Below are 21168 nucleotides of genomic sequence, written 5' to 3'. Positions count from 1 at the left end.
ATGATGTCCAAAATGTCAGTATTTTGGAGAAGTTTGTTGCAGTCTTTACCGTTGAATACCCGCCACAATATTGTTGTTGTACTAGGTGAAGGGCACAAGACCACCTGTTGCCATCAGGCCATGTAATTTCCAATAGAGATGATTTACGACACCAATCAACAGATGAAGCTCCATCGGAGGAATCACATCCAGAATCAGTGCCACTGATGAGAGGGAGATGAATTGTATTTTCAAAATTCTTTGCTTTAGACAAGTCTTTTCTAGTAGGAATAGATGGTAAATAATTCTTTTAATGTTCAGTCATCGTTCCACCGTTTTCAAGATGTTAATCTTGATAAGTGTGGAACAATTACTGAATATTGCACTAGCAGCACGGATGAAAGGTAGAGTAAGATTGAATTCCACACAAAATGTAGGCCATTTTCATGTCACAGGGGAGTATAAAAGAACTCTTTTGATACTGAATCAAGACAAAAGTTTCTTAATATTTTGAAAGTTTTCTGAAGTCTTGAAAAGCAGATATTGCCAAAGCTATTTATGAATAAAAAAGATTTAAAGTTAGGATTTGCTTTAGTCAGTTAATCTCATCATTTGCAGAAGCTTTCGAAAAATCGGTTTGTAAATCACATTGCGGAAATCTCCGGTAGTCTTTAGGTCAAGGATTAAGATTGTTAAAAAGCAATAAGACAAGGACGTTTCTGATTGCTGACTGTACTTTAAAAAAAAAAAAAAAAAAAAAGAAAGAAAAAGGAGAAAAATTTTTTCTCGACTGCACGAGGTGTTTGAAGTTTGTGTGTGAAAAATTCGATGTTTGAACTTTAATTCTACAAAGTTCAAGAACTCAATACCTATGGGACATTTTGTTTTTTCAAAAAATAGTACGCAATTCAGTTTATTAGATAAATATGCTGTTACTTTTTTAAGTGCATGATGTATAACAACTTTTCAACTTACTCGTAATTACACTGCAGAATCTTCTGATTTTTTCTACTTGCAACAAGATAAAACACACTGATAAACAAGATTCGCCGTTTGTTTTTTACGTCGCATTACATATTCTACATTACGCATGCAGTTTTAGAATAAGTTAGTGGGAAAGATTAACGATACTAAGTTATAATTACAATTAAAATAAGGTAAAAAAAACCATGCCTGATTGGCATTAATTCATATGCAGTCCCATTTTTCTGTCGCATATATAAACATAAAAAAATCGTCGCATGTTGTAAAACGCAATGTTTAGAAGAATCTCTTCTTTATCGTTTATCTCAGGAGAATTTTTTTGTCTGTTTTTATTTTTGAGCAAACGTGTAAAGCAAAGTAACAGCTCCTATTTTGTCCAGCTGACCTTTTGGACATCGTAATGTTCAGACAGGCTGCCTAAATACTCATTTAACTCCTGAAAAACAAAACAAGACTCAATAAAATAACGAACCAATTAATATAAAATTGGCAAGATGGGATAGGAAAACATATTATTAACCCCCTCTTATCCCCGTAAATAAGCCACCTTAACAAAACCAGGGAGTATGAAACGAAATTGAGCTGCAATACTTTTTGATTTTCAGTTTAAAATTCATAAAAAATTTTATGTTACCTCGACCCTCTGTTTGTGTGTTTTTGATGCTTTTTTTAGAATCCTCTCTGAAGCCTGAAGAACAAATTTCATAGTTTACTATTACTTGTCAGCCGTAAAAAAAAAGATCTTTAAAACGGTAAATTAGATATTCAATTAAAAAAAAGAAAACAGTCGCTGAAACATTTTAAAGTAACAAAATCAAGTAAAAGATCTTTTAACATTAACTGCTCGCTAAAAAGCTGCTATAAACAATACTTTTTGTCTACTTGTGGGACAATTAAGACAATTTTTGAAAAAGAAAACATCTTCAAAATAAAACACCATCATTAGCGAGCTATTGGTTAACAAAAAAAAAAAAATCATTCTTCAGATATTCCACAGCTTTAATCAAAATAAAAAAAAGTTGTTGCGTTTTCCGACAAATTATGGATTAAATATGGAAAAACGAAACATTCGTTTCGATTTGATTTTAGTTTATCAACGTGCTCTTCCCGAAAATGCATTTAAATGTTCCCATATATTTGACTTTTAGTTGAAATTAAAACGATTATTAGTGCACATTATACTCACTCTCTTTTCTTGTGCTTTCTCAAAAGCTAACTCAGCAGCGGTTTTTTTGACAGACGTTCCACCATCTTGTTTGCTTGATGCCCTAGCTGAAAGTGTAGCTTCTACAATTTCTTTAGATATATTCTTTTTGGTCTTCTTTTTCCTGTTAACAAATAAGACTTAAAATTGTTTTCTTATCGTTTGCATGGTAAAAAACGTTTAGTAGGTAAAAAACTTTTTCCATTCTGAAAATATAGCTTTGACAATTCTAACTACCGTGGTGTGACGTAACGAAGTCCTATGATTTAAGAAAGTCCTAATTTAAGAAACGACAAGTTTCGTAAAAGTAAAAAAAACATTTAGAGAAAAAAAATTACTTATTTTAACTAACTAGATATCTAGTAAACATAACTTAGTTACTTTCCCCAAATGTATTTTTTATATATAAGAAATTTGTCATTTATTAAATTAGCACTTTCTTAAAGCATAGGACTTTGGTAGGCCACACAACGTGGTATTCGTGATAAAATAGGAAAATATTATCCACCACTTAAAAAAAAAAATACTTCATCATAATCCTATGACTATTACTTTTGTAACTGAAGTGTTTTATTTGTACATCAAAATAAAAAACATTTTTAACAATTTAATTTTCAATGAAAGTAGATTACAAATTAGAAGAAAATGAGCAAATATGAAACAAGAAACGAACAAAAATAACGAGAAATGAATGAAGAAGAAAAAAAACTGACTTTGTTACTTTACTGCCTGCTGCATTTTTCAACTTCAATCCACCGCCAGAAATGCCCTCATATGGGTCATCGCTCATTATTTTTAATACTTCTAACAAATTAACAAACTCATTGAATGAGAATGAAATATTACTCAGAGTTGACAAGTTATTTAAGGATTCAATAAAGATGCTGATATTTTTTTAAATTTTATTCAAATTTGTAATTTCAACCATTAAAGATGAAGATGTTGATTAACAAATTACGAAAATTTGCAACAAGAAAGTGAAGCATTCTAAACAAATAATTTCTTCAAAAAAAAATATACCATTGTGGACAAAAAATACTGGGAGTTTGTTTATAAATCAAAAAATCTTTATTTATTCTCCTAAATTCATTTAATCTCTCTCAAAGTAGTCCCCCCCCCCCAATGCAATACACTTGTGCCAAAATTTTTCCCAATTTTCAAAACATGCTGCTAAGTCTTTTTCCGGTATAGCCTTAATTCCTTCTTTGTTTTTATTTCTATCTCTCCTATCAATTCAAAGCGTGTCCACAAAGCAGTCTCTTGAGTTTAGCGAATAGCTAGAAGTCACATGGTGTTAGGGAAATACAGTGGTTGCTGAACGATATGGATTGAGTGTCAATATTTGATACTGTTGATGTGTCACCAGTTAATGTTGATGGCCATCCTGGCCGTGCCTTGTCTTCAACGCTATTGTGATCCTCTTTGATTATTTTGTACCACTCATAAACACTTGTTTTTGATAGAGCTTGCTCACTGAAGGCCTCCTGCAAATTTTCAACATTTTGGTAGCAGAAATTTCATTCTGCACACAAAATTTGATGGAACTGCATTGTTGAATAGTTTCAGACATTATAACAAACAAAAAAATCACTTTTAGATGTTTACAAAAAAACACGTATCTCAAACACTAATGAGTATTTTGACATGTAATTTGGAACAGATGTTGGTGACAGTAGTGCCAACTTAAGAATAAAAACATTTGTCCCTATCAGAATCACAAAAAAATCAAACTCAAATTTCCCGTTATTTTTTGCCCACAGTAGTATATCTATTCAGTAAAAAGATTAGTTACAGTCTCCCAATTCTGATTTAAAACACAGAAGTAAAAAATAACAAAATTTATAAAAGCCATACCACAGTTATGAAACTTTTGCTTAACAGCTTGTTAAACAGAATTGAAAGAAAAATTAGCAAAAGAAAAGCAAAAGATAATTTTTTTGTTTTGAAAATTGCATCTTTCAGAAGTAAAAAGATTCTCTCACATTTTTGGACAGAAAAAGCATTATTATCACATTAACAACTTTCCAATAAATAATATCAGTGAATAACAATTTCTAGGAAAATATATATAAATATTTTACTATTCAATGTATTTAAAACCAATCTTTTAAAAAAATTATCACTTAATAAATTATTTAGCATACTATAAATATAATATATTCAAATAAAATATGAGCAAAAAAATAAAATCTGTTTTATAAACAGGAGAAAATCCACTCCATAATTTTTGTTTTCAAAATAAATTTAAAATAATTCCAAAGAGATTGTCATAAAAAATAAATATAGTTACTGTTGACTAAAATATACTTAAATACACTCTAAAAATAAAAAAATAGTAAAATAAACTAAGCTTTGAACAAAGGTTGCCTTGACAATGTAGGTTGTTTTTCTGTCAAACCAACATATGAATAATAGATGCTACCAGCAATGCTGTTAACAAAAAAAAAATTTTAAGAAAGAGGCAAGTGGAACTGATAAATTAAAAATAAAATAAATCAAAACGCAATTATTATATTTAAAAATTCTTACCTTATGTTTAATCCAAGAAAATTGAACCAATCAAATTTATAATCTCCACCTATCACCATGCCAAAGTATGTAACTAACACATTCTAATAAGGAAATTTTATTATATTGATTATTATATTACTAAATTACCAAACAATAAAAATTACTGTCTATAAATAATTAACTGGTTGATAACTTTGTTTACTAAGCTTGGAAGAGAAACTGTAAATAGTAACATAATGATGAAATGGAGAAAAGATTATGGAGGAAACAAACTAATTTTAAAACATTGAAACATGAAAGATGCTGTTGTAATAAAAAAAACTAAATTTTATACCTTCAGACATCCAACAATTGTTGTGGTAAGAGCTGAGTTATAATTGGTACACAAAACTGCAGAATAATTCAAAACAAATCTAAATTAAGAACTTTTTATTCTTAAATAAAGTTTTTTGACCCAGAACTTTTACAAAAAAATTTTTCTTGTTAATTTAAGCATTTGTGTAAAAATATTTTTTGTCATTTAATAATTAAAGAATTATCTTACAGCTTAATTTTTGAGTTCTAAATATTAGGTGAATAAAATTACCCAAAAACGCAAGCTACTAAAAACATTCCAATGAAAGTTAAGTCACCCCATCTGGGAAAAATCAAAACCTAGAAAAAAATAAAAGACAATTGAATCAGTGTTTTTTAAAAGGGCTGATTTGACATTTTTTTAAAAATTCACTTTTTGTGTGTTTTGTGTCCTTCTATGTCCTTCATCAGTTTTATGTTAAAAATGTGTTTAAACTTTATCTTCTTACAGAAATAAAGCCACCTGAAAGTTTTTGATTTTTTTTTAAAAGGCAAATTTGTTTCAAATATGCCCTTTTTAAAAAAATCACTCTCCAGCTGATTCGTATTTTTAGCCGCAATACGCGGAAAATATAAACAGTTTTGATTTCGGAATATTCAATTTTTTTTTAAAGGGCCAATTTTTTGAAATTTCATTAATTAACTATTAACAAACGAAATGTTATAACAATTATCAAAGTGTACTAAGATATTACTCTTGCATATATTTTTTAAAAATATATTACACAAATTCTGTATATTTAATATTAAAAGATATAAAGAGTTTTTTTTAGTTTTCTCAAAAACGGGTTTTGAGCAAATCAGCCCTTTTAAAAAACACTGATTCAATTATGTTAGCATGGTTTGATAATTGTTAGAATGTGTACCTATTAGTAAATTTCAAATTAAAGTATAGTTGGGTTTACTTAAATACATATACACAATATAGTTTATTGTTATTAAAATATCCAATAGCAGTTTACTATGTGGAGAATATATAATTTGCACCTAGTTTATTCAAAAATTGTTAATATTGTTCTTTTTAAAATGGTTTATGTTTTCAATAAAATATGTGTGCTTCCAAATGAAGAAAAAATTTTTAGTTTCTATATATTGACTTTTTATAAAAAATTTTACTGAAAAATTTTTTTGTCTTAACCAAAATCACCAATAACAAACATCATTACAGAATCTGTTAATTTAGGTAAACATAAATTTATTTAACAAAAGATCAGAATTTGTGAAGAGAAAATTGGTAAAAATCTCATTTCATTGACCAGACATATCACTACAAAAATTCCTGATTAATTCCCTCAGTTGAATAAGAGCAATAAATAATCAAGTAATATCAATGTATTTCATGTTTATAAGAACTTTACAAAACACAGGTCATTGTGAATTCACTAACAAAATGCAATCACCTAAATATGATACAGAATGTGGATTAGGATGGGAAGATTTATGAAGATTTTACTAAGACTGATAAAGATTATTTGTTTTTAGTAATTATTTCAGCCTGCAGATTGATGCTATGCTGGCAACCTGCAGGCTACACTTGATGCTATGATGCATACAATTTAAAAGATTAGTTATAAGGATTGGCAGCAACAATAGAATAAAGTTGAAAGCATGCAGCGTAGACACTAAAAAATGTAATAATATGGGGGAAGGGGGGGGGAGGAGGAGGTGACACTTCAAAAGATCTATCAAGACAAATTTTGTATGTTTCTCTCAAGGGAAAACATTTTCTGGGAGACTTTAAAAGTATGGCACTTTAATTTTAAAACAGAACTCCAATATAAAAAATTTAGCTGAACCACTTTTGTAAAATTTGCATTGAAAATATTTTAAAGAAATTGGGAACAGTTTTGAAGTTTCCTTTGGAATTATTTACTGTTATGAAATGTTACTTTTAATGATAGTTATCAACTATAATAGAATATGAAATATAGTATAATAGTAAATAGTGAATATAATAGTAAATATTGAATATAATAGTAAATATTATGTTAAATAACAAATATAATAGAACTAACAAAATTTAATACCGAGTTCATGTCACCTGAAAATATACTCCAACAAAAAGCTGGTATAAGCATGAACATACTGTTGTAAAACATCAGCCCATACTGCCCCAAATCTTTTGATTCCAACTTCTTTTTTAAGTATACTCCTAAACAAAATTGAAATTTAATAACAGATCAGCAAAGAAATACTTTTTCTTATATTTCCTAACAAAGTTATAAAAATCATATAATTTACTTGAACCTAATTGCATATTTTTAACGAACCATGGTTTGATTAAAAATTTAATAAGAAAAATTTTATGAGATAACAAACATGCCATTAGCAGCTGTCATAAGATTATTAACCATGATCATGATATAGCCATTTAAATCAAACGCTAAATCCCGGCTGAAAAATAAATGAACTAGATAAATTATCAAATGCATAAGATTTAAACAACTTTGACTACCAACAATCAACATGATTTTTTAAATTATTTTACAAAGGGCAATAGAAGAATAGCCAGCGTTAGATAAAATGCTTTATCCATTCAATTGTTTACAGATTTAATTATTTTGGTGTATTTGAGGTTCATTTAAATTGCTTTGAAAAACTCTTTTGAATAATACTGAGTTATAATTTGACAGAATTATAATATTCTATACTGTCACAGTTTGTAATATTTTAGACTTTTCAATTTTTCTGTTCATTGATAGATATAAAACTTCATAAAGTTTTCATTTGAGTTAAACAGTATTGTAATTTTTTTACGAAAGAATTGCGTTTCTGTAATATTGAAAATGATACTAAAAGTTTAACTACCTTTCACTCAAAATTTTTGTGTGAGAGAGGAAAGTTTATTCTTCCCATTTACATTGAAAGAAAAAGTGAAAAATTTTAGCATAAAATTTTTTACTGAAATCTAGTTCACTAAAAAATTCATTGGAAAGAAATATAAAATGATTTCTTGTAGAAAATTTTTTCAAGGACCTTTCTAAAAAAAGTTATTTTTCATTCAAAACTCAAAAAGTTTCTTTACATATATGCAACATAAAGTTTATTTATGCAACATTAAGTATCAAGCCAAAATAAATCATGATGATATTTGGAAGGGCTCACACAAGTATCTAACTGCGACTACATTAAGTAAAGACAGTTTATCCAATCAAATAAAATATCTGTTTTTTGGTTCATCAAAACTTTTTTTGGAAATACATTGCATACTTGCACTGGAAGTTGTTACAAGTTGAACAAAAAGAAAACTAAATTAAAATATTTAAATATTTCAAGTTCAAGAAAAATATTATTTAAAAACAATATTGAAAAAAATAGTTGCACAGTTTTGCACTTTATAAGGTAAACTGCTGAAAAATGGCAAATTTGAAACTAAGAGCAGCTTTGCAAAACGATTTTTAAAAACAAAATTATACCTGGCTGCAACAAGAGCACCAAATATCATACAATAAACAGATAACTGAACTTTGATGCTGGCCTTTTTACTAAAAAAATCCATTATGAAATTAAACTTTAGAATGTAAATCATATTCAATAAGGCTGTGGCTGTGTCATTTTCAATAATAAGGCAGTGGAAAGCTAATAACTTGGGCTGCATACAAAACTAAATACTGAAATAGTTTTTTTCTTAAATAAATACTGATCCAGTCTTTACCTTACTAAAAATATGAGGATTTAAACTTCTTTAGAAGCAGTAAGTAAGACAGTGCAGATACAACAACTATATACTAAAATTATATAAACTGTATTACACTTTGACTTTGGTTTATACTTGTGGCAAACATATAACAACGAATTTATTGTTTTAACAGAAACTTAAACTAAATATAATATACAGCAGTTAGGGTTTGCAATTATTTGACAGTAATGACTATCTGGATATCGAATACTGAAAATTCCAAATATTCGGATATATCCAGAGATCCGGATAACAAATAAGAATTTAAAGACGATTAATTGAATCCAATATTTATGATGTTTTATAGCTCAATTATTTAACTTAGTTTGAGTATTTTAATTTATACATTGATATTTCTAAAAATAATAAAACATTTACATTATTTAAATTTATGTCATTTTTAAAAAAGCGTATTTCAAAAAAATAATTACATTTAAAGTTGTAAAATTCAAACAATTTCTAATTTTTGTCCTAGTCAAACCTGCAATTGAAAAAATGCATTCTGTTGTTGTAGATGTTGGTTTTATTGTAAGAAGTACATTATATAATATATTTAAATTATTTGCCCTTGTTTTTGTATTTGTTAAAACCACAAAATCTTATTTTAACAATTTAGTAATTACAATGCTCTGCTGGGTAATGAACTTATTCTTAGCCCTTTCATGCGCTGGGTTGTTATATAACATTAAATTAAACTAAGCTTCCCCAATTCAAATGGTGCATTCTAACCAATTGAAAACAATACTATTTTAAAAATGAGAGTTGAAAAAGGCTGTAGAAAAAGTCTACTTTAACATTTTATAGTACCGCTGTCATTTTGCAGATGATTTTTTATGAGCTATGTTAGTTATGGAAAAATAATTGGTGCATGAAAGGGTTAATTGAAGAAATTGCTTCTTTCAGTTGTTACTGTAGAGAATTTGCAGCATTTTGACTTTCAAACACACTTTCACTTGTGATTTTTTTTTACTACTTTCTCCGCCTCATTATGGTCAATGTTAGAAAAAATATATAAGATGTTAACTAACATCTCCTATATTTTTTATGAAGTTTTCTTTGATTTAATTTTAAATATAATGGTATTTGGCTAAGTTTAGTTAAGGTTAATTGGTAATTTGGTTAAGTTTTGTATTCTATCGTTTTAATTAAAAATGTTTGATGTATATTTAAAATGCCATAATAATATTTAATAATTAGGAAAAACTTTGAAAGTTTATAGTTTTAAATAAAAATACAAAACTTTAGATTTTGCTGACTTTATGTTTATCGATTTGCACCATTTATGCAAAAAAAAATTTTTTTCTTTATTTAGAAATATCCAGATTATCAGATTTTCATTCCAAAATAATCTGGATTATCAAATAGTCAAAATTGGCTGGATAATCCAGATAATCAGATATTTGGATATCCAGATTGCAAACCCTAACAGCAGTTGATGTTTTGATGAGAAAGTTTCCTTTTATTTTTAAAGTTTTTTTGGCCTAAAAACAAATAATAAATTCTTCACTTAATAAAAAAAATGTGAAATTCTAAAATATCTTTTCTGAACCATCTTTTCAAATCACTTTATTTAAAAAACAAAAAATAAAATTTTTTCAAAAGAATTATTACTAATACACTATAATTATTGTTAAAAGAACTATTGCTATTACATTATTAGATACCTAAAGAGTCTAATATTCAACTCATAATTAAAAGTTATAACTACCACTGAAAGTTAGTTATAACCATTAGTTATAACTACCTCACATGGATCAAACAGTGAACTTTGATTGAAAATCTGCTCTAAAGTAAGGTAGTATATAAAACAAGAAAATATCCACCTCAGTTAAGAGTATGTAATATTCAGAATTGATACTTGGTTAAATAATATGATTTTTTTAATTTTGACTACACAAAACATCTAACACTTCAAGTTTGTTTTTATAAGTTGATATAAAATGCCAAAGCATAAAATAATATACTTCAAAATAAAAGCACCAATACTAACCTTAATATAAAATACTCTCCAACCATTGTAAATAAAATTGAAAATCTTCTCAAAACCGTAAACATTGGTAAACTAAGGTTTGAAAAATATTATGATCAAAACATGAGTATGTTAAATAAACTAAAAATCTACATTTAATTTAACAACTTATTAATGACTTTAGTTGATTAAGTTTCCATCAAATATCATCAGCTGGGTTTATAAAGGTGTTCTGAATAAATTTGTTTACAAATCAAGATGGTTAGTGACTGCTATATGCTTAAAAAAATGTTAAAGTATTTTGATTATTAATTGAAATCTTACTTTAAGGATTGGGTACTTCCAAGACCAGAAACCAAGTTAAAGAAGTACAATAAAGGCAGTGGAAAGACCTGAAAGAACAATTTCCCATTACATTTAGTTTTCTTAGTTGAAAAAAAAAACCCTCTATTTAAAAAAAAGCAAAACAGTCTTCATAGGGTAGAGTGGAGTAAAATACCCCTTTTGGGACTGTGAAAAATTAGTGCATTTAGAAATAATAAAATAAGCACTAAGTAACTGAAAAAATTTCAATACCATTATATAAGTTTTGTTTATTTGAGCTTGGAATATTTTCTCAGTAAATTACTAATAAAATATTTTTTAAGAACATATTTATGTCACAATTACAAAAATATTTGTGTTACAAATAAAAAGTATACAGAAAAAAAGTACTTAGTTTTGCATAACTTAATATTTTTACTTAACACAGATGATCAGAAATTATTTCCAAAAAACAAGAAAGGTGAAAACATTGACACCCAAAGTTATTTAACGAAGTTGACATTACATTAAAGAGCAGTCATTACAGAGCATCCAGGTGTTAAATCAAAACAGTGACAGAGAAAAAAAGTAAAAGAAAGACATCAACTGAACTTCTAAATAAAGAAGTAAACTAAACAGATCACAAACCACAGTAGGAGAAATTATTAAGATAAAAGTAATTGCTACAAAATTTAATATTGAGATGGTATTGTTTAATGTATAATAAAAAGAAAACAGAAGTGACTTACCCCACTCTACCTTACCCTACACATGTTTGTGCTAACTGTTAAATTTTACCTTTTTAATTGTTCCTCTCTCAAACCCAGGGAATGTAACAAGTCCTATTTGATTCGAAATACCCAGTACTAACACTGAAGCAACCATCTAAATTAGTATCTTTAAAAAATCTTTCTAATCATTCCAACAAAAATAGACAATTAAAAACTTTTTTAACAAATAACAAGTAATTTAGAGCAAATCAATGTATAACAATAAACTTTTCCTCAAGCATGTTAAAGTATTACATATTTATAGCCAATGATAAATTGAAGGAATGTTTTTATCATGTTATCATTATTATATGCAGAACTTTTTATCTCAATATCCCCAGAATAGATTAGCCTGGAATTGAAGCAAAAAAGCCTGGAATTGAAGCAAAAAAGCCTGGAATTGATGCAAAAAAGCCTGGAATTGGTACAAAAAATGACTGATTTGTGTATAAGTCAAGGACACCTTTTTATCAACTAGTTAAAGTAATTAAATTTAGAATTTACACTGGATGTTAAGTATATGTTAATCTAACTTTATTTTAAAAATATATTAATTTAATCAGACTTGTAAAAAATGATCAATGTGATCACTTTGTTCAATGTTGTCATTTATCTCACCTGTCCTACAGCAAGAAACTGAAAAGAAGGAAAGCTAAAAGCAACAACAAAAAAACTTTAATTAACATTTAAATGTACAAAAAATCTTTTTTTTTACATGTAAAAGTAAAAAACAAAACTTTCAACTTTAAATTGATTTTAAGGTAAAACCTTAATGTTGATCTCTATTCATGGACTTTCCAATTTTAAATAAAACTCAGCTTTAATTACAAGATTTATTCCAAATACAATATCATTTTTAAATTACAATTTAAAGAATAGAAATCAACATATTTTCACCTCAGAACTCAACAAAATAAAAAAACTTTAGGTTTTCATGTAATAAAAAACATGAACTTTAATAAAAACCTATTTTACTATTATTAAATTGGAGATATTTATTTTTAAACTAGCTATTGCCAAATAAGAAAAACCTATATTTGTGAAAATGCTATAATGCATCAACATTATTGCTTAAATTTTGCTTACCCATATGTTGTTAAAACAACTTTATTTAAAATAACAATCAGCATTGAAGAGATAGCATAAAAAAAAGCAGAAGATATCTTCAAGACAAGTGCAGTCATGATTCTAGCTTATTATAGGACAGCACTAAAAAAATAATTATTTTTATTAAATATTCAGGAACAGATTATGTGAATTGTTAATTATAAAAATAATTAGCAATTCACATAACCTTTTACCGAATACTAAATAAAAGTAAAACTTTTAAAAAAAGAATTACATTGCTATAAAATGTGATAATAAACTTAAAAAGTAGCAGAGATATTTTTATCATGTAATTGGATTTAATTATAAGCAGAAAATTATTTGTACATAAAGAACTACTGTCAATATCCTGATAAAATACTCCCAGAGATAATACCAATATGGCAACTATAGCAATTGGTTACTTTTACCAGAAAATATTAGTGACAATAGCTCTATAACAGCAATATCAATCTTCCAATCTTTTAACTCCTTAAAGAGTTACCATAAATTCATAATAAACAAACCAAATATCATTAAATAGCATGAAATTGGTTTATTAACTAATATTAGACAAATATAGATTCTCAATACCTAAAGTTAACAATTAGCTATCAGATATGGTTGATATACGGTAAGTTATAGCATTTTATTGGTCGATGATTTCTATATAAGAATCAGCGACGCAAACTTATTCTTAGCCCTTTCATGCGCTGGGTTATTGTATAACATTAAATTAAACTAAGCTTCCCCAATTCAAATGGTGCATTCTAACCAATTGAAAACAATACTATTTTAAAAATGAGAGTTGAAAAAGGCTGTAGAAAAAGTCTACTTTAACATTTTATAGTACCGCTGTCATTTTGCAGATGATTTTTATGAGCTATGATAGTTATGGAAAAGTAATTGGTGCATGAAAGGGTTAAGCGGACTGATTCGTAACCTTGTGTGAAAGTAAGTCGAACGGAATTGCTCTGAGATGCTTTTGAGATTGTATAATATTTTATAGAACTCTCTCGGTTTAAAATTATTTTATTTAATAAAATTTTTATGCGGAAACAGTTATCTTTAATGATAGAATAAATCCTATGAGCATTAGATCATATGAGCATTAGAAAATACTTTAAATTCTGAAGTTTCCATGCAGTGGCGTTGCGTGAGAAAATTCCAGGGGGGGGAGAACCTTATTTTTCCCAACTGCTTAACATAGTTTTCACAACTGTTTTTTATAATTTAAGAATTCAAAAAATCAATTTTTGTCCTATTTACAAAATCTACTGATTGTTATACTACATTGCACTCACTTTCATGAATTGTCAATTATCAGTATTTATTGACTTCTTTTAACAAAACATAGCTTCCTTTACATTTATACAAAATATTCAATTCAAAAAACGTCTAAAGGTTTTACCCATTCATAGTGAAACTGTATCAGTCCAAAAAAATGTTACAATTTACAAATCCAATAAACTTTACAAACCATTTTGGCAGCATATATAGCAGTTTAAAATTTTACGGAAATGAATTAGTACAAAGGAATATGGAAAATATTATTTTATTTCAAAACTTATACGCACAATATTTTATCATCACTATCATTTTTTGTCTACTGTTTGACTTTAATATGACGTTTCTTCAATTGAACCCATCGTTTAACAAGATGTTCGGGGTTAACTCCTTTACAAAGTTCTTTTTCGCACTTTAGTAGCATGAGGCTATCCAATCTCTCGTCACTCATTGTTGTTCTCAGATGTGATTTTACAATCTTGAGTTGACTGAATGAACGCTCATTTGATGCTACACCATAAGCAGCTGTGATTACAAAAATGCATAATTTATGGGCTTGTTTCAGTATATCCTTTAACTTCACAACATGGTACAAAATGTCTTGCAGCGTCTTAGCTGGTGTTCTTGATGACTTAAAATCTTCATGACCTTCTTCTAAACAGATATCTATCAAAATTTCCATCTGGCTTTTCAGCACATGAACGTCTGGAATATGATCCTTGTATCCAGGAGGAAAAAGTTTGTTTGCTTTTGTTAAGTTTTCAATACTCAAATTATCCTTATTTAAAGGAAAACTAAAAATTTTGGTGATAGGGGCAAATATTTCCTTTAATGCTGCCGAGTTTTCTGTTAAACCCATGGCTAGAGAGTCTATGACCTCTTTGAATTCTTTCCGGTAAAAAGCTTTCATCTCCATTGCTATTAATCTATGGTGTCGTTCGTAATCATTTTCTGCATCAATGTGTAATTTCCTAGAAAATATTACTGCACTTTCAATCAAATTATTCATAGCATCTGTATCGTTACTGATATTTTGTATGTTCTTGGCAGTACTTTCAATTACATTTATACTGTCGATAACATTGAAGTTTGGACTTTCTAAGATTTCTGTTAATATTTTTATCTTCTCAATGATATTCTTCATGAAGAAAAGAGTAATAATGAAATCAAAAGTTGTTACTTTTTTCAGAAGTCCCATTGCCTTAGTTCTTGTGTTAGTATCAAAAATCTTATTATTTGAGATGCTCTGAAGAAGATCAACAACCTTCTCTAAACACTGATTTAAAGCCTTAACAGATTTTGCTCGTGCGGTCCATCTTGTTCTAGACAGGTTTACAAGCTGTAGTGCACTGTCAATGTCTTCCAGTTTTTCTTTTAAATGACTAAATCTTTTTGTGCTTGATGTGAAGAAAACATGCAACTGTTCGAGGACATTAAACAATTCTCGTATTAAAGTATTAACATTGCATGCATGTTCAAGAGCAGTGTTTGTTCTGTGGTCTTGACAAGGTATGTAGGGTACATTATGGCCAACTTCTTCTGTTATATACTTTTGTACTCCTTTAAATTGTCCAGACATTGAACTCGCGTAATCATACGACTGAAAAGCCATCTTTGATGTGTCAATGCCTTCTTTATGTAAAGAAGATAAAATTAGCTCAGCCATCCCTTTTCCAGTCTTATCAGTGCATTCAACGGATTTTAAAAGCCTTTCCCGAATCTCACCGTTTTCACTGGCTGTTCTCACAACTATACTCATTATGTCCTTATGTGACATATCGGGAGTAGTGTCGGCCATCACGGAAAAAAAATTGGAGCTATTAATTTCTTCTATGATCTTTCCCTTTAATTCAGTTGCAATTAAACTAATCATTTCATTTTGAGACGATGGACTTGTGTATGTAACTCTATATGGACGAAGGGCTCTATCTTCAATCCAGGCTATTAGTGTGGGATTGTGGCAAGAGATAAGATTCACTACTGCAACAAAGTTACCTTGATTAGCACTGTCCGATTCCCTAAACGCTAGCCCTTGGCTTCCTAAAGTCTTGCATGTATCAATAAGAATTTCAACAGTTTTTCTATTCTGTACCTCTATTTTTTGCTCTTCTATAAGAGCAAGTCTATTGGATTTATCAATAAGGTGATCTATATGACCTTTTTTCATAAGAAAGTGACAATATTCACTTAATGCAACTTTATGTGCTTGAGAGGTAAAGTGTGCCTGAAGCTTTCCAAGTTTTTCTTTCCCATAGCTTTTCATCTTGGACCAAGATCTTACCCCAACATTTATCCAAGCATCTTCAGTTTTTCCCTTCTTTCCAAATACCTTAGGGAAAAGCCGGCAGACAAAACAAAATGTGGCATCCTTCTGGGTACTGTATTCTAAATGTTCAAACTCTTTGTACCACTGGGGATTAAATCTATTTTTACCGTCACTTGGGAAACTAGCAAGTTTTGGTTGGTGTGGTCCTAACTGGATTAAATACGATTTTTGATTATCTGTAATTGTATGTGGACGTAATCCTGGGTCATGGCTTATCAATGCTGATGAATCTGATTTGTCAATTATAATACTTTGAGCTTTGATATCGAGTTTTCTTAAAAAAGCATTTCCCATTTTCAAAACATTTTTTGACATTTCCACCACAGAACTTGTTGCATTTACAATTTCAATCGCAGCGAATTTTTCATTTACTAATTCTTCTTTACAGTATTTTTTATAAATGTCATTACAATCTTTAAGATTATCTATTAAAACACCCAAATTCCCCATGAGCAAAGTCCAACTTGTTGTTTCACTGCTTACTTCAGAAGTATCCAAGTTAATAATATTCATGTCATCCTTTTCATCTCGGTCAGGAAACTGGTTTAAATGATCTGATTTAGAATTTAGTTCTGTAAGTTTCTCTGCTTGTTCCTGGACTACAACATAACCCAAGTTTTCCCCTCTTGCATCATTATCTTGAATTTTTGAACTTGCATCCTCTTCAAATTTTTTATCAGAAGATGTTAATTCTTCTTCTATGGATATACTACATGTTGAAGTCGATGTTTCAATTATTATCAAGTCTAACTTTGTATGTTCACTACTTTGTATTTCATCATCCACTTCGACATCATCACCAGCATTCTGAGGTACCATTTTTCGTTTTTTTGAAGCTAAGGAGGCTAGAAAAGGATTCTCTGGGGCTCCCACTGTTTGTATATGAACCTTTCTACCACCATGAACGGATCTTTCATGACTGGTTTTATAGTCGTTGTTAAATACTGCTTTGCATACGCAACATTGTAATTTATATCTTTTGCTTTTCATAGTTAGTGCTGGAAAACAAATGCAGATACTATAATTTACCGTAATTTTTAACTGATTTAATGTTTATAAAAGTTATCACTCTTAATAAGTGTGATAACTTTTATAAACATTAAATAAGACAAATGTTGAAATCAATTCATGGAAATAAATATTCACGTTTCAAAGTAGAAAGTATGAAAAAAAAAAGAATAACTGCTTTTAGTCAAACATACAGCATAAACTTTCAGCTGCCATTTTTATTGTTGATAACAAAAAAAAAGTAGCGCGAAAAAAAAAACAACGCGGAAATCAAAAGGGCTCTTCTTTATGACTCCACAATTTATTTCGTCTTGTGGAAAACAGCCATAAGTCGTTTAATAAACGTAAAGTTTATTTGTCCAAGTCAAAAAAGAATTAGATGGATGATGGATTTTTGCAAACATTTTAATTTTATTTAACTAGAAAGTATTTTTTGATTTTATCACCTATTTCCCAACTGTCCCAACTCTCGGCAAGGAAATTCCCAACTTTTCTCTTTTTTAGATTCTGGGAGGGGGAGACTCCCCCCCCTACCCCCTCCAAGGCGACGCCCCTGTTTCCATGGTTTCCTTAAAAGTCTCTTGTGTTATGCAAAACTAAATTTAATTAAATAATGGTCGTTCCTTTCTTCAATAAAATTATATGAACCACAATTTTATGTCACAATTAGTGTAATCCAATATTTATTCATAAAATGATCAACTTGTAATTTAGTTTCTTTTAAAGCCAAAAATTTTTATAACAAAGTTTGTTATAAATATTCTTGACAAATAGTTTTATCCAGAGCATTCTGTCTTTGACTTCGATACTCTATACCTTATAGTCTTAAATCTTCCACCACTAAAAGATATTTAATATTTTTTTTGGGTGAAGGGGGAGGGAGGTGTAGAATTATTAGGTATATAGAATCGAATCTTTTATCAATATCTCAGCATTCTTGGAGATTTAGCAAAATAATATGTTTTGAGTTGCATACAATGCTGAAGATTAAAACTTATTGTTGTTACTATTATTTATTTATTTGTAATAATAATAATAATAATAATAATAATAATAATAATTATTATTATTATTATTATTATTATTATTATTATTATTATTATTATTATTATTATTATTATTATTATTATTATTATTATTATTATTATTATTATTATTATTATTATTATTATTATTATTATTATTATTATTATTATTATTATTATTATTATTATTATTATTATTATTATTATTATTATTATTATTATTATTATTATTATTATTATTATTATTATTATTATTATTATTATTATTATTATTATTATTATTATTATTATTATTATTATTATTATTATTATTATTATTATTATTATTATAGTAATAATAATAATAATAATAACAATAATTATAATTAAGCATGGGAATTTCGAAGTTCGAAATTCGATGATTTCGTAATTTCGGATGTTTCGATCTAAATTTCGGTCCGAAATGTATTCAAAATTGGATCGAAACTAATTTCGAGTCGAAATTTTTCCACAAGTTTTGGGTCGAAATAAATTTCGTATCGAAATTTATATTGAATTTCGAAAGACGAAATTTCGAATTTATCAGAAAAATAAATTTCGCGAATTTCGAAAGAACGAGACTGGCAGGTAAATCGAATTTCGCAATTTCGTGAATTTAGAAAAAAACAAAAATCGAAATTTGAAACATACCGAATTTTCGCCTAAATTTCGTCAAATTTGGAACTAATTCGCCTATTTCGTCTTATCTCGTCAATTTTGATTTTATTTTGATACTTTCGAAATAATTTTGTTGATTTCGTGCAATAATTAATAAAACGTCGAAATTAATTTTATTACTTTCGGTAGATTAAATTTTTCATTAAATTTCAACCAGTGGGAGTATTAATTTCGCCTCATGAGTATTAATTTCGCCTCTTTTTTTTAATTTCGATAGGTTCGTTTTAATCTTGCTGGTTTCTTATTAATTTCGATAACTTTGATTTAATTTCGCTGGTTTTGTATTAAATTCGATTTGAATATAAATATTGACAATTTTAACTTAAAACTCATTATCATTTTGTTAACCAAAAGTACTACTACTAGTTTCTCTGTGCTACTACTGCTACAGTGCTACTTTTTGGATTTAAATTTGATTTGATTTAAATGTTTCTACTGCAAAAGAAATAATAAATTACAATTTATTTAATTTCATTTCATTTCATTTTATTTCATTTTATAATAAATTAAGGTGAAAATGGGGAAAATAACAAAATTAAATCGAAATATACGAAATTAGAACGAAATAAACGAAATTAAAACAAAATAAACGAAACTATTACTTCTTTTAATAATTTTGTATCTTGTAGGGGAAAATTTTGGGTTTTAAGGGGATTTCGCGAAATTAACAAAATTAACTGAACTAACGAAATAATTTCGACCTTCCAAAATTATATCGAAATCAACGAAATTAGATCAAAATTGTCGAATTTTACTTCAATATGCTGAGTTCTTTCTAATTTCGGTGATTTCGATTTCGAATACCGTCAATCCGAAAATGTGGGTAAAGTACAATTTCGCGAATTTCGAAAAACCGAAATTTTTAAACATTACAAATTCACGAATTTCGAAATTACGAAATTAAAACTTATGTTTAATTTCGTGTCAATTTCGTTACTTTCAATGACCCGAAATTATACGAAATTATTTCGCGAAATTAAACAATCCAAAAAATCGAAATTTCGTTCTCAATTTCGATCCGAAATTGAAACACGAATTTCGTTTCGTTTAATTTCGTCGATTTCGAAGGCCGAAATTCCCATGCTTAATTATAATAATAATAATAACAATAATAATAGTAATAATAATAATAATGATAATAATGATAATTATTATTATTGTTATTGTTGTTGTTGTTGTTTTTGTTGTTGCTGTTGTTGTTAAAATATTTTCCTTCTAAACAAAAGTTTTAAGATTTTAGAATAAAAAAAATCTATTATACTTAACTCTAAAACAAAAACCAAACAACTTTTATTTGTAGTTTTAAAGCATTTTAAAAAGTATTTGGTTGTTGCTGTCGCAACATTATAAAACTCTTTTTCATCATCATGTTGTCATGACAATTTTCTTCAATAATAACGATGTTTTTCTTTAAAGAAATTTGTGAATAAGTAAATGACATGTGGATACTGTTGCTTAGCTATACTTTTTTTGAAAATTTACTTTTGGTACGATAAGAAAGCGTTTGTTCGCAAGTCCGTCGAGACAATAAATAATGCCGGGGAAAATAACTTTAGGAGGGCTCTTGAGACTAGTGTTAGATTTAAGAGGGCGAGGGTAGTTTTACGGCCACCAGCCCTCTAGTTCAATTCTTTTTGGTTTAATTTCGATTGCTTAAATTGGTGAGTCCTCACCCAGCTTGAAAGAAGGGCAAAATATTTTCCCCGTCCCCCGTCCCCCCCCCCCCCCGCCCATTTGCGAAAAGTTTTTAAAAAAATTTGAAGGTAATATATGTTTTTATGCTCAAAAATAAAATTGAATAAAAAATACCAATTAGGATATCAAAAACACTTGAACTTCAGATCATTAAATTTGATAAACTATTATTTCCCTTTGAATAGTTTTTGTGCAATTGGAAACTTTTTTCATATGGCTCCAGCCATGAAGAAGTTTACCGGTTAACTGCATTTGTTGACTGAGATTTCAATTGAATTTTTTACTTGTATTA

The 21168-nt window shown here is 28.1% G+C and overlaps 3 protein-coding genes across 5 annotated transcripts; all 3 read right to left on the bottom strand.

Annotated features, from left to right (window-relative positions):
* Positions 1-1015: 1015 nt before the first annotated feature.
* LOC149894724 (protein FAM32A-like) lies at positions 1016-3060 on the bottom strand. The gene is made up of 4 exons (XM_090091273.1): positions 2881-3060; positions 2150-2291; positions 1598-1651; positions 1016-1399 (listed from the first exon to the last, which is right to left on the bottom strand). The coding sequence occupies exons 1-4, from the start codon at positions 2955-2957 to the stop codon at positions 1331-1333; spliced, it is 342 nt and encodes a 113-aa protein (XP_089947399.1). The 5' UTR covers positions 2958-3060; the 3' UTR covers positions 1016-1330.
* A 1237-nt stretch (positions 3061-4297) lies between these two features.
* Positions 4298-20541, bottom strand: LOC149894722 (nucleotide sugar transporter SLC35D1-like). 3 transcript variants are annotated; one of them, XM_090091257.1, is made up of 13 exons: positions 20443-20541; positions 12840-12962; positions 12372-12405; positions 11782-11868; positions 11005-11072; positions 10702-10773; positions 8449-8517; positions 7356-7426; positions 7060-7184; positions 5265-5332; positions 5013-5091; positions 4697-4779; positions 4298-4597 (listed from the first exon to the last, which is right to left on the bottom strand). In XM_090091257.1, the coding sequence occupies exons 2-13, from the start codon at positions 12935-12937 to the stop codon at positions 4513-4515; spliced, it is 939 nt and encodes a 312-aa protein (XP_089947383.1). In that variant the 5' UTR covers positions 12938-12962; positions 20443-20541; the 3' UTR covers positions 4298-4512. The 3 variants fall into 3 exon arrangements, 2 of the variants coding, with proteins under 2 accessions (XP_089947383.1, XP_089947377.1); XM_090091251.1 differs by lacking the exon at positions 20443-20541 and having other exon boundaries at positions 4302-4597; positions 12840-12999; XR_016453580.1 differs by lacking the exons at positions 7356-7426; positions 20443-20541 and having other exon boundaries at positions 4518-4597; positions 12840-12999.
* LOC149894723 (zinc finger MYM-type protein 1-like) lies at positions 14163-17992 on the bottom strand. Its single transcript, XM_090091239.1, has one exon. The coding sequence runs from the start codon at positions 17440-17442 to the stop codon at positions 14446-14448; it is 2997 nt and encodes a 998-aa protein (XP_089947365.1). The 5' UTR covers positions 17443-17992; the 3' UTR covers positions 14163-14445.
* Positions 20542-21168: the final 627 nt, after the last annotated feature.

This window comes from Hydra viridissima, unplaced genomic scaffold (assembly GCF_058129835.1).
Source record: "Hydra viridissima isolate aposymbiotic clone 2 unplaced genomic scaffold, HvirCarnegie_v1 scaffold_1, whole genome shotgun sequence".
NCBI classification, from domain to species: domain Eukaryota; kingdom Metazoa; phylum Cnidaria; class Hydrozoa; order Anthoathecata; family Hydridae; genus Hydra; species Hydra viridissima.
The sequence above is the reverse complement of the archived record's forward strand: the minus strand, read 5'-3'. Positions and strand labels throughout refer to the sequence as shown.

Excerpts from the sequence above, each read along its gene's own strand:
- LOC149894724 (XM_090091273.1), bottom strand. The coding sequence starts at position 2,957 with ATGAGCGATGACCCATATGAGGGCATTTCTGGCGGTGGATTGAAGTTG. Across the intron at positions 2,292-2,880 it reads GCAGGCAGTAAAGTAACAAA|GAAAAAGAAGACCAAAAAGA; the intron begins GTCAGTTTTTTT and ends ATTTGTTAACAG. Across the intron at positions 1,400-1,597 it reads CACACAAACAGAGGGTCGAG|GAGTTAAATGAGTATTTAGG; the intron begins GTAACATAAAAT and ends TTTGTTTTTCAG.
- LOC149894722 (XM_090091257.1), bottom strand. The coding sequence starts at position 12,937 with ATGACTGCACTTGTCTTGAAGATATCTTCTGCTTTTTTTTATGCTATC. Across the intron at positions 11,869-12,371 it reads AGTTTCTTGCTGTAGGACAG|ATGGTTGCTTCAGTGTTAGT; the intron begins GTGAGATAAATG and ends ATACTAATTTAG. Across the intron at positions 7,185-7,355 it reads TCTTATGACAGCTGCTAATG|GAGTATACTTAAAAAAGAAG; the intron begins GCATGTTTGTTA and ends AATTTTGTTTAG.
- LOC149894723 (XM_090091239.1), bottom strand. The coding sequence starts at position 17,442 with ATGAAAAGCAAAAGATATAAATTACAATGTTGCGTATGCAAAGCAGTA.